This window comes from Ambystoma mexicanum, chromosome 1q (assembly GCF_040938575.1).
Source record: "Ambystoma mexicanum isolate Mex_15411 chromosome 1q, UKY_AmexF1_1, whole genome shotgun sequence".
In the NCBI taxonomy this organism is placed as follows: domain Eukaryota; kingdom Metazoa; phylum Chordata; class Amphibia; order Caudata; family Ambystomatidae; genus Ambystoma; species Ambystoma mexicanum.
In genome coordinates this window covers 300,393,797-300,413,395 of record NC_090922.1, presented here as the reverse complement: position 1 = coordinate 300,413,395, position 19,599 = coordinate 300,393,797, and the positions used below count along the sequence as shown (strand labels likewise).

Genomic DNA, 19,599 nt, shown 5'->3' with positions numbered 1-19,599 from the left:
GACTATCTTAAATAGAGAGGTGCAGTGAACGCCCTTGCCTAGTTTTAAAATTACCCCTTCATGCTCCCACCGTGATAATGTCTCTTGGTGTCTCTACCCCTCCAAGACAGCAAAATGGAAGGGAGGAAAAAGCGGTCCCACGTTCCGGCAGCGAGAACATGTGGGGAGGATTCTGCTGAGTTTCAGGAGGGTTATGTTCAGAGATGACGGACGCCCTGGTAATCGATTAACATTATAAATAGTTGAGAAGTTAAGGGAATTGATAAACTGTGCAGATGCCTTTGTAGCAGTTCTATGTGATTTCTTTTAATTATTTTCAGCGAAGTAGAAATCAATTTTTTTTTTCTACTGGAAGATTTTGATGCAAATATATGCAGGGGAGACGACCTGCATCCCCCCCCCCGCCCACTTAACCCCTACATTCATTATTCACCTAAGCCCAGCCCGTACATATATTTGCTGCAAAATCCGTTGTAAAACATTTGATGATTTCTACCTCAATGAAATGTACTTCGGCAAAAACTCCCTATCCCCTTGGTGACAGTTCGTAAAAATGAACAACTCATGTACACCTACACACTTTACAGAAGTAAGGTAGCTTGCAGCAGTTTGGCTGCTTGTTAGTCAGTGGAATGTGTTAATACCTCTTGAGTAATTAAGCATTTAAGCCTATTGGCGATATCATCTCATTCATACTAGTAGGACTCTCACTGGTCTGATACGCTGCAATGGGACACACCTTATCTCATGAGCCATTAAATAATTAAGGATATGTAGAATACATGTAGAAAGGAAACCTAAATTCACAGACCACATGAACACTTTTAAGTACAATTATCATTGCTCTGATTTACGCTTTGGCGTGCATTTTAACTGCGATGAGTGGGGTGAAAAGATGACTTGTGTATGCTGAACAGGAATGGCAATTTTATTTTGAAAAGTATTATGCCAATGTATTTTTATCTCTGTAGCTAGTATGTGTCTATTCTCTAGGGATCTTAGGAGTACGTTATTGTGTTTCTTTGTTGCTGGTAAACAACAAGCAATTTGATGTAATTTGTTGCACACTTCCAGCTTTTCTGTGGTCCACGGCCACTCCTCATGTTGAACATCCTGGTGAGAGACAAGCTGAGAGTGGCCTCATTGGCCACTTCTAGAAGATCCTGGGAGCTAGGAGACAATTGGGGTAAAAGTCAGTGGTGAAATGGATGAAGCGCTCATGTTTGCTAAAGCCTGGGAAGACACTGTGCCAATTCAAGGCTGGCGACCATCTTCAAGTGGGAACAATCAATAATTATAGTTGCCACCTCGTGAAATATTGCTAAACTCAGAGCAGGGTGTGACTTTTGAGGGCTACTAGGGAGGGTTGCAGAAGCATCAGCAGCAATGATGAGGAAAAGCCAATCCCAATTCCTATGGTAGGAGCTGATACAAATGCAACACAACTGCTATTCACCTGTGGTAGCCCAAGACCCTCAACAAAGTATATTGAAAAATACATTAAGTCTATGTTGGGTGGGGTCTGCAACCTGTAGTCCAAAACATCTGGGGAGGTGCAACTCCTGTGGTCTCTAACCATTGACAATTCTGGTTAGGCTACTGGAGGTTGTGATCCAAAACGGTTGCAGATCTGAGGGCCACACAGCCTGCTCCTTATGCATCCATGTTTGTGAACACTTTAGTTTTTTACTATTTGAGGTGAGAAGAGACATGTGACAGAGTTGCTGCTTATCCCCTTAATATTTCTCTAATATCTGAAACACTGATGGTAATTATTGGTTGACGTACAGAACTTTGTGACATAACAAGTAGTGCTCTTGAAGCTAAGGTGGCACTGGTGGGCCTCCTGCTTCTCATTTCAAGGCACGACGAGGCAAGGGAGGGGAACAAAGGGAGGATTGACAACGATCCTACTAGGAAGGTGTCATTCAGATCATGCAAGTGCGTGGGAAGGGGCAGAGACAGTGCAGTACATGGCAAAGATGATAACAATAAGTAAGTAGTGGCCAACATGTGGAAAGTGCATGGGTAAGTGCAGGTGTGAACGCTGGTGGGGGAGAACCTGGTCCCGAGATCAGAAGTTGTCCAGGTAGCCAGTGCAGTTCCAATTACAGCTACGAGGTCAGCAGAGGAGGGGAAGAGAAAAAGCAGAAGCAAAGAGAAAGGTTTTGAGGAGCTTCCGGAACCGCAGATGGTTCTCCTCAAGTTTAAGGGAGGCAGGGAGGCTGTCCCAGAGGGAGGCACCAGCCGAGGAAAGAGATCTACCACCAACTCTTTGCTTGGAGAAGCGACTGACCCTGAGGCAGTTGGAGGCGGATGAGCGAAGAGCTCGAGAAGGAAGATATTTAGGAAGTGAGAGTTGAAGGTATTGATGCGCCAGGCCCCAGAAGGCCTTGTGTATGATGCAGAGGGTTTTGAACTTAATCCACGCAGCCACTGGGAGCCAGTGCAGAGATTTCTGACAGACTGGGTTCGAGGATGGATGTTCCTTTGTTTCCAAATGCAAGTTGAACAGACATGGATCAGAGGTGCTGACAGTGACATGTTCCTGGGATATAGTTAAGTCTGAGATGGCTGGTGGTGAAACCGTGGAATGTTTTGAACAGCTTAGACAATTGCTAGCTAGTTGTACCCTTTTTAATTTGACTTTTGGGTTCATCTGGAGAAAAAGGCCTGATTAAGAGTTTGACAGATTTGCTGGTGGTCAATCTGATAAACTCTGTTCCTGTTACACTTACTCGGTTTGGTGTTAAATCCACCAAATTAGAAGTGGTGGGCTGGTGTGGCTAGCCCAGATTCATGAAGTCCACAGCAAACTTCTCCGGTTCTGGAGCATTTACCATGAGCGATAATTATGCCCACAGTATATCCCCCATTTTTTGGAGGTAAAGGGGAGGATAATCCTACAGCCAAACATGGAGGAAAAACATGCAGCTTAGTCTTGTTCTGCAGTTTCCTCCAAACTCGAACCACAGTGGTATATAAAGTAAGGGTAAAGGGGAAGTAAATCTATTATTGACACTTTTTACTGCATCTTAAAGTTGCTTTAGGAGTTCCGCTCCAGTGCTTGCATGCCATGTCTTCCTTTGGTTTCACTCTCCGAGGGTGCTTTATTAGGACTTCTACTTTCAAGTGCCAGAAGGGAAGGTCTCTTTTTAATGCTATTTTCTTAACGTGCTCTATCAACTTATACTCCATGTTTTAGCCTGCACCATTTCCCATCAATATCACTTTCTTAATGCAATGTAACAGATTCTGGTCACAAACGTCTCTCTTATGTATCAGGGTTTTTGTCACCCCGGCTTTCTCATCTTGCTTCGAGCGTCTGATCTAAATTCCTAGGTCCGCTACTGATTTTGTCTACTGCACCACTCTCCTTGTGGGAGCCGTACCTGAAGATTCCCTCAAGCAGCACTGCTTGCCCCAAGAAGCTGGAGTCTGTCCTTTGCTTTCTGTTCTCCCCTTCTTTATGCGTCACCTCGGTCTTTGCTCTGGCAGGTTTTTTTCTCACCCTTGCTGCTATTGAGAAGCAACTAGCCATATCTCAATGCTTCTCCAAGGACCTTCTGCTTGCATTTGTATTCCAGTGTTCCTCTGACAACCACGCCATTCACTGGCATTCTTACAACCAAATACATTACTGATGGCTGAATACGACAAACAAGGTAGATGGGTTATTTTTTATTTGTAATTTGAAAATGTCTCATTGGCAAAGATATTCAAATGAGATTAACTAGCTATTGGGAGCTTGTGGATTCAAGTTCATACCTTCATACCTCTCCTTATTAGTGACTTTCGATTGATACATCTTAGGCTCACTAAACCCATACAGATTCCAACCTATATTGTAGTGCAAGACACGACTACATTTTAATTTTCAAAAGCTTAACCTGCACAAAATTAGAGATAGTACCATCTTTGTTATGTGACTATTCACTTGAATTTGAAATTGTTGGCGGTTTGGCTCCATTCTTCGGGAAGAAGAACCGAATGTTATTGGGGTTATTCGGCTGACCAAAGAGATCTTTTATTAATTTTGAGGATAATTTGTCCTCTGATGTGGTCTGGGAGGCCAATGAGGGGCTGGGTAACCTCAATTGGGATACATAAAAGAAAATAAGAGAGCAGAGATCAAATGAAGTGATTAGAGTCACTACAAAGATTATCAATTGGCACAAGCAGAACATCGATAATTATTGAATTATCAGATTAGAGAAAAATGAACAAATAATGTATTCCAAAAAGAACTCTTTCATAAAGAAAGCAGATCGAGATGGTGTGAAAGCTCTAAAATTGGTAGACCATTAGCATGACAGCCATAGATATAATTGTCCAGTCAGCCTCTGATATACAGAAGTTAACGCAGCCCTAAATCGGGGGACTAATAGTTGACTGGGCAAGGATGCCAGATGTCTTGTTGGAGTTCTATAAAGTGCTCAATAAAGATATTCTTGCCTCCTGATTCCCTGTTAGAAAGATTACAGGAGGGAAATCTTATAAAGATCTTTCAAGAATTTTCATATTGTGAAATTCCAAAAGCATAGAAAAAATAATACGAATTGCGGGTCATATAGACCTATAATACTTTTGAACATTGATAATAAAATCTATTTGAAGATTTTGACATATAACTTATCTAACATGGTTAGATTGTCAATAGGAGCAGACTATACTGGGATTATTTTGCTGTTGGACTGCGTTTGACCTGCTGAACTGGGCAGTTTTATGGGGGTATAAGATAAACCACTATGCTTTTCACAGATGTGCAAGATGTATTCAAATGTCAAATGTAAAAGGCATGAACAAACAATGATAATCAAATATTACCACATTTAATGTAGGAATAAATAGTGAGACAATACATAATAAATAATCCAACAAATCATTGTACAAAAGGAGTAGTTGAAATATAATGCATTCAAAATTTGAAACAATTAAAGGACAACCTGCCTGTGCTTGTTCGGCTCCGACTCACACTAGTCGCTGCTCACAGACCTTTCTGGTCCTTTAAAACAGCCACGATGGCTTCATGATTCATTCAGTGCCTTTCACATGCACCAGTGTAGAGTTAATTTACCTCGAAACTCCGGATCCTTGGGGGTCCATTGTTTTTGGAGGCTCTACCTGAAGCAATGTGGGGACCCAGGCCTTGTGGGTGCATCTTCAGCACCAAAATAATCGCATAACTATCAGAATTCTCATGACTAGTTACAAATTCCACACCTACTATTATTGTGATGTTTGCCCTGAGGAAGGCCTGGCACTAGAAATCAACCTGGCCGTCTATAGCCGAAACACAAGTCATCAGCTTTTTTACAATGCTCTCATGCCCATATTTTTAAATGAACCAGTTTCTTCTTTTTTACATTAGAACACTAATGTGCATGTGAGCCAACGCAGAAGTGTGGCTCCAGGAATATTTCTTTGAGGTTATCTGATTTCTTGACTGGTTTCCCTGAGTACCATACTCCCTCACTGAGTCACAGGTGTCTATGGCGATGGGCACTTTCTCTAGTTCTCTTGTTCACTCCGGCAGGTTGTCCTACAACTGTTTCACATTTTGAATGCTTTACATTTCAACTACTCCTTTTGTACAATGATTTGTTGGATCAATTATTATGAATTGTCTCACTATTTATTCCTAAATTAAATGTGGTCATATTTGAATTTCATTGTTTGTTCATTCAATGCCTTTTACATTTGACATTTGAATAAGTTTTGTAGTTCAGGGTCTGTTTCTTTTTTTATTTATTTCTGGATCGCCATTGTTCACAGGTCGCTGTTTTAAATCCTTACCATGGTTATCCCTCTCTTTGGATGGGTTCTTCTTTTCCCAGATCAACAGGCCTTTATGTTATGTATTCAAGCCCAATCTGAGCTAATTATCGATCGTAGGAAAATTAGGGAAGTGGTTCTAGAACAGAGACCAAGACAGGAATCCCCCTTACCATGCTACTTGTTGCAGAGAATATTTTGATCTAGGCCACTCTGATTCAGCAGAAGTAGGAAATTGATGGTTTTCTATCCCCACACGTCTGTACAGTTAGAGTCTACGCTGATGATGTGAAACATTTTCCAAAGCCAAAGCGATCTCACCTACAAGGAACATCCGCAATCTAGCAAGTTTTCACAGGTGGCTGGATTGAAAAAGAATAATTTAAAAGCATAGGATACTTTGATCAATGTTGAGAAATCCTGCCACCCTAACTGGGTTTCCAGATCATTGTTCAACAGCCCCAAAAAAGATCTAGGGTTTCAAGTATCATCTTCTAATAAAAGTGTTTATGTTACAAACTAAAAGGCTGTTTTGTAAAAAAAAAAAAAATAATTACAGTTAGGTTGATGAAAGAACCTACCTATGATGTTTGTAGATGAATTAATATGGTAAAAATAACTATCCTCCATCATGTTTTTTCTCTTTCAGCAATTACACTGGCTATTAAGACACCATTTCTGATACATTTGATGCCCTATTGTTTCCCTTTATTTGGGCTGGCCAACGAAGTAGAATACTCAGCCACACACGCTCCTGATCCCTGCAGGTAGGGGAATGGGCTCCCCCAGTATTTCAAAAATATGTCTTAGCAACTGACATTGGCTGCCTCCAGAGGGTTTTTGAGGCAGTTCTACTTTAATCCATCATCCAACCTTGCACTATGCATGGATTCGTGTTTACATTTAAGTCACCATGGTTCTTTAGAAAATACAATGTAAACCCATCCAGGATGTGTAATATCTGGAACACGCTTAGGCGCAAGCTAAAGGCTCCTGAATGGTGATTTGGGATGTCTATAAGGGATCACCTTTTTGGTGATCTTCAATCCAGAACTGTAACATCATTTGAAGTGTTGAAGGTGCACATAGGAAAGAAGTTAACATACATTTCTAAAATTCAGACAAATGCATTGTTTTTAATTAGACCATAAGACAGCAATAGGGGCCTCCCTAACCTTTTCTTCTCTTCCTCGATTGACCAGATACCAAGAATATATTGAATGCTTGAACAGTTGGATATCTTGGACAATGAAGAATAAGGGGGGAAATGGCAGTGCCATTGTGGATTCTTACTTAGCTTGAGAGGGAGTGTATGTGTTTGCCGCCTGGTACTTAATGATGCAGCACACCTAACACTTTCATTACACCAAAGATAACCCTACACAATTTAGGGGACAGAGGCACACACAACTATGAAGTTTTTCTTTAAAAAACACAAGGGCTTATCAATACTCACATGATGCCTGGTTTGTCATAGTTTTGCCTGTAAACACAAGAAAGGAAAGCCAGAGGTAAGCTGTACTTGATCACTATAAAATAATTTGCATACATGCTTCTTTAAAAAATATATATATATATTATACATTGGCTAAGAAAGCAAGTGCTTTAGCCTCCCCTGTAGCTCACTCAGATGCCCAGGGTTGGCCCACGCTTCATGAAAGCATTATAAAGCATCTAATGCCCTTTTGTAAGTGATGTAAGTGGCACTATCCCATCCAATTTAAAGTACTCAATGTACCAATCCCGAGAGGATGAAGGGCTGAGTCGGCCCTGCTAAGGTTCAGACCTGTGACAGAACTTGCAAGACAAGGCTTTACTCACACACACGTCATACCAGACAAAACCAAAACAACAAAAAAATGTGTAACTATTTGAAATAATCCCAGGCGATCTGTACATTTCTGATAATGTGCTCTTCTCATGTACACAGTAGCTTAATATATCACAATTTACAATGCTTCAATAAGGCATAACTTGCCAATAGCTTTGGTGTTTGCTCGGGGGAGTCTAACAGCCTAGACGGATATAATTCCGTTTGGAAAAGGGTTTCTATGGCTAGTGATGTTTCAGCGTATTAGTATCCTTCGCCGGGCCTCTTGAATCGAGAGATATGGAAAGACAAATGGACCTACCTCATATTCCTTGAGTCAGGCGCGAGACTTGCTAAACCCACGGTGTATAATAGGATGCATTAAAAAACAGTGGGACAACATTGCGCAGATCAGTGCTAGCCAACCTGTCACTATGCCCTGCAGATGTTTTGCTCTACAACACTGATACAAAAAAAATGCGTATTTCCCTATATTTCTGTTTATGGGGGACCGAATTTAAGTTGGGAAAGCAGGATATACAGTGCATAAAAAGTGGAAATCGGTTACCCCTCCCTTACACAATCACAAGTATTGTAATTGTCCTTACCTATCTCAGTGGTTAATCGATACCAACATAATACACCAGAAAATCCATCAGCCCCATCTGGCATAGTCAGAGTCCAGGGGTCATGAGATTTGTCAGCCAAATTGTGGAGGATGCCAGGTAGGCTACCACTGGTAAAGACGCTATTTCAGGTTCTTGCTTGTAGGGGTGGGGCAGATGCACAGCGCGCTGCTTGCAGCCTCTTAGGTACGCAAGATCTCTGCAAACACACCTAATTTTAATATAAATGATCTTCCAAACTGCTCCACAGAGCCGACAAAATATATTAATGCTGCCCTGTGACTGGTTTATCAATTTCTAATTCTGGACCCTATTTTTATGTGTGCCTTGTGCCACTAACATAATGGCGCAGCTGTAAATCAGCAGCACTCCAGAACTGCACTAAACAGGTAGCACCACACCTTACATTTTGGCAAGGCATCAAAAGAACACCTGTCATAACCTTTCATAAGACTTGTCAAAGTTAAGCTCTAGCTCTTCCTGCTACTGCAGCAGCTCAAATGAGTATAAAGGAAGCGCTGTTTGGATATGTTGCTATGGCGCTAGCAGAAGTAGTGCTACTGCCACCTGTCCTGTTTGATCCAGTGCAGCTTCCATCTTGGTAGTATGACCAGTGCTGCCAATAAAGTTGTACAATCAGGTAATTTTAAATTCAGGAGTTGCCAAAATGCATCTTAAAATGTCTGCTTTTGGTAAGACTGCCTCATCCCCTTGAATCACAAACAGTAATGGTTGGCTAACAGTGACCCCACAAGTGTCTGAAACTCGAGCACTGTCTGTCTACAGCCCACAGTGAGATTTTGCTTAGGCACAATGGTGGCACAGCGTATCTTATTTGTGGATACTGTCCATGGGTGGTCGGGCCATCTGGGACCTTTGAAACAGCATCTGGGATTGGTTTGTTGATTTAGGATACTTGTAGTGGATCAACACTTGGAAGAGTCTCTGGGTTCTCATATCCTAACACCTATTGGAACAGGAGTTGTATTAGACTTGGCATAAGTAAAGGGGAGCTCCCAATAGCAACTTGAGTCTTATTGTACATTTTGGTAGCTGGCACTTCAAAGCTGAGGTTGATCAAATGGACAAGGCCCTTGTCGAGGAAAGATGGGTGTTAAAGCAGAAGGAACACTGGCACGGGCTCTACCAATGAATGTGTTTCAGTTTGGAATTTAAGTTGAGGATTCCTTTCATGCGAATTTGCTGAAGAGTGAAGGAAGTATCCCGGCAGGTTCCATTTTGCATTGACTGAGAATGAGAAGAAGAACCGAGGTCCCTCACATTGCTCCCAATTTTGATGATCTTTTCCAGAAAGCTTGAAGCCCCTGCACAGCGGCTCAGATGGCGTGGCAGAAGGCAAGCAGGACATGGGGTTGGTCAATGTGGAGACTATCTTAAATAGAGCGGTGCAGTGAACTATTTTGCCTAGTTTTAAAACTACCATACCATCGTGACAACGTGTCTCTACCCCTCCAAGACAGCAGAATGGAAGGGAGGAAAAAGCGGTCCCACGTTCCGGCAGCGAGAACATGTGGGGAGGATGCTGCTGAGTTACAGGAGGGTTATGTTCAGAGTTGACAGACGCCCTGGTAATTGAGTAACATTAATACTTAAGAAGTTAAGGGAATTGATAAACTCTGCAGATGCCTTTTAGCAGTTCTATGTGATTTCTTCAAAACGCAATCTTTTTTCTACTGGAAGAATTTGCTGGAAATATATGTGCGGGAGACGATCTGCAGACCCTCCACCCCCCACGTAACCTCTACATTCATTAATTATTCACCTAAACCCACCCGTTACATATATTTGCGGCACCTCAATGAAATCTACTGCGGCAAATACTTCCTATCCCTTGGTGACAGTTGTAAAAATTAACAGCTCATGTACACCTACACACTTTACAGAAGTACGGTAGCGTGCAGCAGTTTAGCTGCTTGTTAGTCAGTGGAATGTGTTAATACCTCTTTAGTATTAAAAATTAAAACCTATTGGCGATATGATCTAATTCGTACTAGTAGGACTCTCACCGGACTGATACGCTGTAATGGGACACACCTTATCTCACGTGCCATTAAACAAATAAGGATATATGCAGACTAAATGCAGAAAGGAAAACTAAATTCACAGACCATATTCACACTTCTAAGCAGAAATAACATTGCACTGATTTATACTTTGGCGTGCATTTTAACTGTGATGCGTAGGGTGAAAAAATGACTTGAAAATGCTGAACAGGAATGGTAATTTTATTTTGAAAAGTATTATATCAATGTATATTTATCTCTGTAGCTAGTATTTGTCTACCCTCTAGAGATCTTACAAGTACGTTATTGTGTTTCTTTGTTGCTGGTAAACAACAAGCAATTTGATGTAATTTGTCGCACACTGCCAGGTTTTCTGTGGTGCAGGGCCACTCCTCAGGTTGAACATCCTGATGAGACACGGGCTGAGAGTGGCGTCATTGACCACTTCTACAAGATCCTGGGAGCTAGGAGACAATTGGGGTAAGAGTCAGTGGTGAAATGGATGAAGCGCTCATGTTTGCTAAAGCCTGGAAAGGCACTGGCCAATTCAAGGCTGCCGACTATCTTCAAGTGGGAACAATCAATAATTATAGTTGCCACCTCATGAAATATTGCTAAACTTAGAGGAAGGTGTGAGTTTTGAGGGCTACTTGGGAGGGTTACAGAAGCATCAGCAGAAATGGGTATCGGGTAATAAAATTGCGGCAAAAATGAAGTGGTTTGACCCGGTAAAGTTGTTCCCAATTATACCATTTAAGGGGTGCGGGGGTTTTGGGGGTGTCCCCCACAGCCCTTAAATGGTATAATGGGTTTGGGGATTGCGGGGGTGTCCCCCGCATCCTTTACATGATTGTGGCACAAAAAACCATGGCATTTTTGCAGTTATATTATGTATTCACAACAATTTTTGCCGCATTTTTAAAACATGGAACCCTGAAATGGTGAGGGACAGCCAATCCTGCTTCTCATGCCCGGTAGCATCTGATACAAATGCAACACAACTGAACTATTCACCTGTGGTAGCCCACGACCCTCAACAAACTATATTGAAAAATGCATGAAGTCTATGTTGGGTGGGGTCTGCAACCTGTAGTCCATAACATCTGGGGAGATGCAACTCCTGTGATCTCTATCCATTGACAATTCTAGTTAGGCTACTGGAAGTTGAGGTCCAAAATGGTTGCAGATCTCTGAGGGCCACACAGTCTGCTCCTTATGCATCCATGTTTGGGAACACTTGCGTTTCTGAATATTTGAGCTGAGAAGAGGCATGGGGCAGGGTTGCCACTAATCCCCTTAATATTATTCTAATATCTGAAACACTGTTGGGAAATATTGGGTGACATAAAGAATTTTGTGACATAAAAATGAGTGCTCTTGACTGTAAGATGGCAGGTGGCACTGGTGGCCTCCTGCTTCTCATTTCTGATCCAAAAGAAAATGTGTGAGGGACTGGGTTTCGAGGATGAATGTTCTTCTGTTTCCAAATGCAAGTTGAACAGACATGGATCAGAGGTGCTGACAGTGACATGTTCCTGGGATATAGTTAAGTATGAGATGGCTGGTGGTGAAACCGTGGAATGTTTTGAAAAGCTTAGACCATTGCTAGCTAGTTATACCCTTTTTAATTTGACTTTTGGGTTAATCTGGAGACAGATGCCTGATTAAGAGTTTGGCAGATTTGCCAGTGGTCAATCTGCTAAACTCTGTTCCTGTTACACTCGGTTTGGTGTTAAATCCACCAAATTAGAAGTGGTGGGCTGGCGTAGCTAGCCCAGATTCATGAAGTCTATAGCAAACTTCTGTAGTTCTGGAGCATTTACCATGAGCGATAATTATGCCCACAGTATATCCCCCATTTTTTGGGGGTAAAGGGGAGGATAATCCTACAGCCAAACATGGAGGAAAAACATGCAGCGAAGTCTTGTTCTGCAGTTTCCTCCAAACTCGAACCACAGTGGTATATAAACTAAGGGTAAAGGGGAGGTAAATCTATTATTGACACTTTTTACTGCATCTGAAAGTTGCTTTAGTAGTTCTGCTCCAGTGCTTGCATGCCATGTCTTCCTTTGGTTTCACTATCCGAGGGTGCTTTATTAGGACTTCTACTTGCATGTGCCAGAAGGGAAGGTCTCTCTTTAATGCCATTTTCTTAACGTGCTCTATCAATTTACATTCCATGTTTTAGCCTGCACCATTTCCTGTCAATATCACTTTCTTAATACAATGTAACAGATTCTGGTCACAAACGTCTCTCTTGTATATCAGGGTTTTTGTCACCCTGGCTTTCTCATCTTGCTTTGAGCGTCTGATCTAAATTCCTAGGTCCACTACTGATTTTGTCTCCTGCACCACTCTCCTTGTGGGAGCCGTACCTGAAGATTCCCTCAAGCAGCACTGCTTGCCCCAAGAAGCTGGAGTCTGTCCTTTGCTTTCTGTTCTCCCCTTCTTTATGCGTCACCTCGGTCTTTGCTCTGGCAGGTTTTTTTCTCACCCTTGCTGCTATTGAGAAGCAACTAGCCATATCTCAATGCTTCTCCAAGGACCTTCTGCTTGCATTTGTATGCCAGTGTTCCTCTGACAACCATGCCATTCACTGGCATTCTTACAACCAAATACATTACTGAAGGCTGAATACGACAAACAAGGTAGATGGGTTATTTTCTTAACCAAGTCTAAGGGTAAAAAATCTACTGTGTGTAGTTGAAGCTCTATATCTAATGCCCTAACACCCGTACCAAGTTAGCTTTAATGCTATCATTATTTCCCAAACAATGTGTCATTGGAAACGATATTCCAATGAGATTAACTGATTTCAAAAGATCTTCAATAGCTATTGGATTCAAGTTCATACCTTCATACCTCTCCTTATTAGTGACTTTCAATTGATACATCTTAGGCTCACTAAACCCATAAAAATTCCAGCCTATATTGTAGTGCAAGACACGACTACGTTTTAATTTCCAAAAGCTTAACTTGCACAAAATTAGCGATAGTACCATTTTTGTTATGTGACTATTCACTTGAATTTGAAGTTGTTGGCGGTTTGGCTCCATTCTTCGGGAAGAAGAACCGAATGTTATTGAGGTGATACCACTGACCAAAGAGATCTTTTATTAATTTTGTGGATAAGTTGTCCTCTGATTTGGTCTGTGAAGCCAATGAGGGGTTGGGGTAACCTCAATTGAGATAGATAAAAGAAAAGAAGAGAGCAGAGATCAAATGAAGTGATTAGAGCCACTACAAAGGTTATCAGTTGGCAGAATCAGCACTTCGATAACTATTGAATTATCAGATTAGAGAAAAATGAAAAAATAATGTATTCCAAAAAAAACTCTTGAATAAAGAAAGCAGGTCCAGAAGGCGTACAAAGCTCTAAAATTGGTAGACCATTAGCATGGCAGCCATAACTATAATAGTCCAGTCAGCCTCTGATATACAGAAGTTAAGGCAGCCCTAAATCGGGGGACTAACAGTTGACTGGACAAGGATGCCATATGTCTTTTTGGAGTTCTATAAAGTGCTCAATAAAGATATTCTTGCCTCCTGATTCCCTGTTAGAAAGATTACAGGAGGGAAATCTTATAAAGATCTTTCAAGAATTTTCATATTGTGAATTTCCAAAAGCATAGAAATAATTACAAGAATTGCGGGTCATGTAGACCTATAATACTTTTGAACAGTGATCAGAAAATCTATATGAAGATTTTTACATATAACCATGACATGTTTAGATTGTCAATAGGAGCAGACTATACTGGGATTATTTTGCTATTGGACTCAGAGAAAGCGTTTGACCTGCTGAACTGGGCAGTTTCATGGGGGTATTAGATAAACCAGTCTGCTTTTGACAGATGTGCAAGATGTATTCAAATGTCAAATGTAAAAGGCATGAACAAACAATGATAATCAAATATTACCACATTTAATGTAGGAATACATAGTGAGACAATACATAATAAATAATCCAACAAATCATTGTACAAAAGGAGTAGTTGAAATATAAGGCATTCAAAATGTGAAATAATTAAAGGACAACCTGCCTGTGCTTGTACGGCTCCGACTCACACAGTCGCCGCTCACAGACCTTTCTGGTCCTTCAAAACAGCCACGCTGGCTTCATGATTCATACAGTGCCTTTCACATTCTGCAGTGTACAGTTAATTTACCTCAGAACTCAGGCTTCACGGAGGTCCAGTGTTTTTGGAGGCTCTACTTGAAGCAATGTGGGGACCCAGGCCTTGTGGGGGCGTCTTCAGCACTGAAATAATCGCATAACTATTAGAATTACCATGACTAGTTACGAATTTCACACCTGCTGTTATTGATGTTATTGTGATGTTTGCCCTGAGGAAGGCCTGGCTTTAGAAATCAACCTGGCCATCTATAGCCGAAACCTGAGCTGTCAGCTTTTTTACAATGCTCTCATGCCCATATTTGGCAATGAACCAGTTTCTTCTTCTTTTTTACATTACAACACTAATGTGCATGTGAGCCAACACAGAAGTGTGGCTCCAGGTGTATTTCTTTGAGGTTATCTGAGTTTCTCTACTGGTTTCCAAGAGTTCCATAACCCCTCAGTGGGTCACAGCTGACTATGGAGATGGGCACTTTCTCTAGTTCACTCCAGCTTGGTGTTCTATAAATGTTTCACATTTTGAATGCTTTATATTTCAACTACTCCTTTTGTACAATGATTTGTTGGATCATTTATTATGTATTGCCTCACTATTTATTCCTAAATTAAATGTGGTAATATTTGATTTTCATTGTTTGTTCATTCAATGCCTTTTACATTTGACATTTGAATACATTTTGTAGTTCAGGGTCTGTTTTTTGTTGTTGTTGTTGTTGTATTTCTGGATCGCCATTGTTCACAGGTCGCTGTTTTAAATACTTTCCATGGCTATGCCTCTCTTTGTTTGAGTTCTTCTTTTGCCAGATCACCAGGCCTCTATTGTATGTATTGAAACCTAATCTGACCTAATTATCGATCGTAGGATAACTACGGAAGTGGCTCTGGAAAAGAGGACCACACAGGAATCCCCCTACCATGCTACTTTTTGGAAAGAATAATTTTATCTAGGCCACTCTGATTCAGCAGAAGTAAGAAATTGATGGTTTCCTATCCTCACACATCTCTACAGTTAGGGTCTATGCTGATAATGTGAAACATTTTCTGAAGCCAAAGCAATCTAACCTACAAGGAGCATGAGCAATCTGGCATGTTTTCACAGATGGCTGAATTGAAAAAGAACAATTTTAAAACAAAGGATACTTTGATCAATGTTGAGAAATGCTGATGCCCTAGTGTTTCCCTTAATTTGGACTCGCCAACAAAGTGGAATACTCAGCCAAAAACGCTCCTGATCCATGCAGGTAGGTGAATGGGCTCCCCCAGTATTTCAATTTATGTCCTAGCAACTGACATTGGCTGCCTCCAGAGGGTTATAGATCCTATACGGGAGGTCACCTTTGAGACAGTTCTACTTGAATTAGTCATCCAACCTTGCACTATGCATGGATTCTTGTTTACATTTAAATCACCATGGTTCTTTAGAAAATACAATGTAAACCCATCCAGGATATGTGTAATACCTGGAACAAGCTTAGGCGCAAGCTAAAGGCTCCTGAATGGTGATTTGAGACATTTATATGGGTCACCTTTTTGGTGATATTCAACCCAGAACTGTAAAATCCTTCGCAGTGTTGAAGGTGCACATAGGAGAGATGTTAACGTACATTTCTAAAATTCAGACAATTGCATTGTTTTTAATTACACCAAAAGACAGAAATAGGGGCCTCCCCAACCCTTTCTTCTCTTCCTCGATTGACCAGATACCAAGAATATATTGAATGGTTGAACAGTTGGATATCTGGATATCTTGGACAATGAAGAATAAGGGGGGAAATGGCAGTGCCATTGTGGATGCTTACTTAGCTTGAGAGGGAGTGTATGTGTTTACCGCCTGGAACTTAATGATGCAGCACACCTAACATTTTCATTACACCAAAGATAACTCTACACAATTTAGGTGACGGGGTTAAGATGGATTTCTGAACTCTGTCCTGGAGGGGCAGAGGTTCAGACGGCCAGCCTAATTTCTTGGAACAGGGTAACCTCTGGACAAGCCAGACCAATCAGGGTAGCGATGAGGGCGGTCAAGACTAGGTCTCAAGAGGGGTGAGGGTGACTGAAAGCCCGCAATGAGCACACAAAGCAAGGACGCTTACAAATTACTCCAGACAGGTGTTATATTAAAAATATAGACTCATTTATTACAAGGCCTTTGTAATATTGACCATAGTAAATAATCACAGTAAAACTCCAATAAACCAACACATCACAAGCAATACAATATATATACAAGACCAAGGGGTCTAAAGAGTTAAAAGGACGAAATATGCAGACCACCTAGATGGGGACGAAAACAGGCAGTGCAAGTAATCGTTAGACCCAGTTCGACATCAGAGGCCACCTAACTAGAAGGAAGTCTGAGCCCTACGAAGAGTGGAGCCTTGTGCTCAAAAGTACCTGCACACGCGGGTGCCAACGGGCAAAGGAGAGTCTCTTCAGGGAGATCAGGCAGTTCAGACAGGTGAACAAAACGATGATGAACAGTTCTCCGCTACTCAAGCGCAGCCTCCACTTGTGGGCAGAAGCAGGGCGCGAGTGCGGAAAAGGGTTGCTGTTTACGACAGTGGTGGAGAGCCACAGGCTCCTGCGGGAGGGCGACCGGTTAGGGTATTGACTACTCACCGGTCCCTGATGCAGGCAGACCCAGGCTTCTCCGGTTCCGTTTCGGTACTGGCGGGTTCTAATGCGATCAGCAGGATGTCTCGACGCTGTGTAGATTCCGCGACAGCAGGAGTCAGGGTCAAGGGTGTCCCAAATGCAGCGAACACGCACAGGTTTGTTACCACAGCAGGGCAAGACGGCAACCCCAGGTATTCCGGTCCCAAAGCACACGTCTCACTTCAGACCTGGGAATGCCAAGTGTACGAATTGTGTGAGAGTGCCGAAGACACGGGATTAGCTGTAAGCCAGACGGCGGTGACAGAGCAAGGTTCCTGTATAGGCTGTTCAGTCCACTGGATGACCCAGGGACGCTTCCAAAGGCTTACGTACAGGATTTGGTGAAGATGCCGAGAATAGGTGTTCCCACTATTCTAAAGGGTCGAAGCGCCATTACAGGCCTTCTCGTTCGATCAGAGGCAGAGGGGTCTCACAGGACGACAGCAGTGCAGGGTGCCAAACCTTCAGCGGGTCACCAGCGATTCCTCGACTCAGCTTCTTAGTTGCAGGATACTTGGCTCCTTATACTTTGTTCGTGAGAACTCAGGAGATCGACATGGTAGTGGTGTTTCCAGCCTCCTCTTATCCAGAGTTCCCTTCGCACCAAAACGGAGAGGACCCAATGGGAGATCTGCTCACAAAACACTCACACCATACGTGGACCTATCGCGGACCACGGTGGTCCCAGGCATTCAAGAAACTCTAGACTCTCTGGCACCCAGGATGTGTATTGGGAACAGACATCCTAGCCCACATCCTGGAGGCACACACAAGGCATGCAGAAGCCTGCAAAAGCGTTGTGTTTCGCGGGAAAGTGCATGACCAAATAAGGACTGCCCCGGGTCGGCTCAACCTGGGGGAAGGTGAAGGGGCAAGACGGTCAGCGGACAGGACAAAGAACCTCGTGCCATCGCCATTTTGGAGGCCCGGCCACCCATTTGGGCAGAACGCGGGAAGCGCGGTTAACAAGGCAAAAAGGGGTTCAAAACACAAAGAAACGATAGCTGCCACCAGTCCCGTCCGTGACACACTTGCACATTTCATGATAAGTCCAGCGAGAGTTTCTAGGGCCATTGAAATGACTAGAGACCCAAGAGCGCGGTAATGTAAGTTACGGTGCACTCTTGTTTCATGTTGCTCAAAAGCTGCAACATGAGGAAAGGACTAAGGGAAACAAAGTCTCCCGGTACTGACTGTCTTAAGGGCATGTCTGTTTCCCCGTAAGAATGGAGCGAAAGCCCAGAGGAGTGCGGCGGAAGGCTGCGCCTCTCTGGCAAAGTCTAGATCAGGGTGTAAAACAACAGCAAAAAGTTTGGGGGTTGCCACATGGAAGGAAAATTACCTACAATTATGAAATCTTTCCTAACACTCGCCCCTCCCAGAGTAAGGACAAGGGGGAACTAATCCACCCCTGGATGAGTTTCTTGTTCAGGTCGGTTAAACATTCTGGACAACCCATCAGCATTGCCATGTTGGACACCTGGCCTATGCTCAATAGTGAAGTCAAAGCCTTGTAGACTTATGGACCACCTAAGCAACTTTGGATTCTCTCCCTTCATGTTCATTAGCCACTTTAAGTGCTTATGGTCAGTTTGCACAGTGAAGTGGGTCCAACAGAGGTAGGGCCTCAGCTTCCGTAGGGCCCACACAACAGAGAAACATTCTTTCTCTATTGTGGACCATCTGAGCTCTCTGTCCTTAAGCTGGCGACTAATGAAACCAATAGGGTGTTCCTTACCCTTCTCATCTACTTGCGATAGTACAGCTCCTATCCCAGTGTCACAGGCATCTGTCTGCACAATAAAAGGTCTTTGGTAATCAGGGGCCCTGAGAACAGGGGCCTGGCACAAGGAGTCTTTTAAGCCATTGAAGGCCTTCTCACACTCGTCGGTCCAGGTTACCTTCTTGGGTTTCTTCGGAGTGGTGAGAGCAGTCAGAGGGGCAGCTATGCTACCATAGTCTGCCATGAAGTTGTGGTAATACCCCGTGAGTCCTAAGAAGGCCTGTGTAGTGGGGGTAGGCCAGTCTTGTACTGCTTGTACCTTACTGGGTAGAGGCTGTATCCTCCCTCCACCTACTTCATGTCCAAGGTAAACCACGGAGCCTTGTCCAATCTGGCATTTACTAGCCTTTATGGTCAAGTGTGCTTTCTGAAGAGCCTGTAGCACAATTTTGAGGTGTTTCACATGGTCTTCCCAGGTGGCGCTGAAAACTGCTATATCATCCAGATATGCAAGACAGAATTTATCCAACCCGTTTAACACATGATTCACAAGCCTCTGAAAAGTGGCAGGTGCATTCTTCAACTCAAACAGCATTACCCTGAACTGGTAAAGACCGTCTGGAGTTGAGAACGCTGTCTTCTCCTTGGCATGTTCTGCTAGTGCTATTTGCCAATAGCCCGCAGTGAGGTCGAACGTGCTGAGATACTTGGAGGCACCCAAGGTATCCACCAGCTCATCTGTTCGAAGCAAGGGGTGTGCATCTGTCTTGGTGACAGCATTCAGAGCCCTGTAATCTACGCAGAACCTCAATTCAGAAGTACCTGCCTTTGGAACCAAAACCACA

At 42.8% G+C, this 19,599-nt stretch overlaps 1 protein-coding gene across 1 annotated transcript in view; it reads right to left on the bottom strand.

The window, feature by feature from the left end:
- Positions 1-19,599, bottom strand: part of LOC138521260 (histo-blood group ABO system transferase 1-like) — a 210,725-nt gene that overhangs the window by 149,817 nt on the left and 41,309 nt on the right. Inside the window, exon 2 of the mRNA XM_069633963.1 lies at positions 7,232-7,258. Coding sequence (XP_069490064.1) covers positions 7,232-7,258 — 27 coding nt within the window. The remainder of the gene's footprint in view (positions 1-7,231; positions 7,259-19,599) is intronic.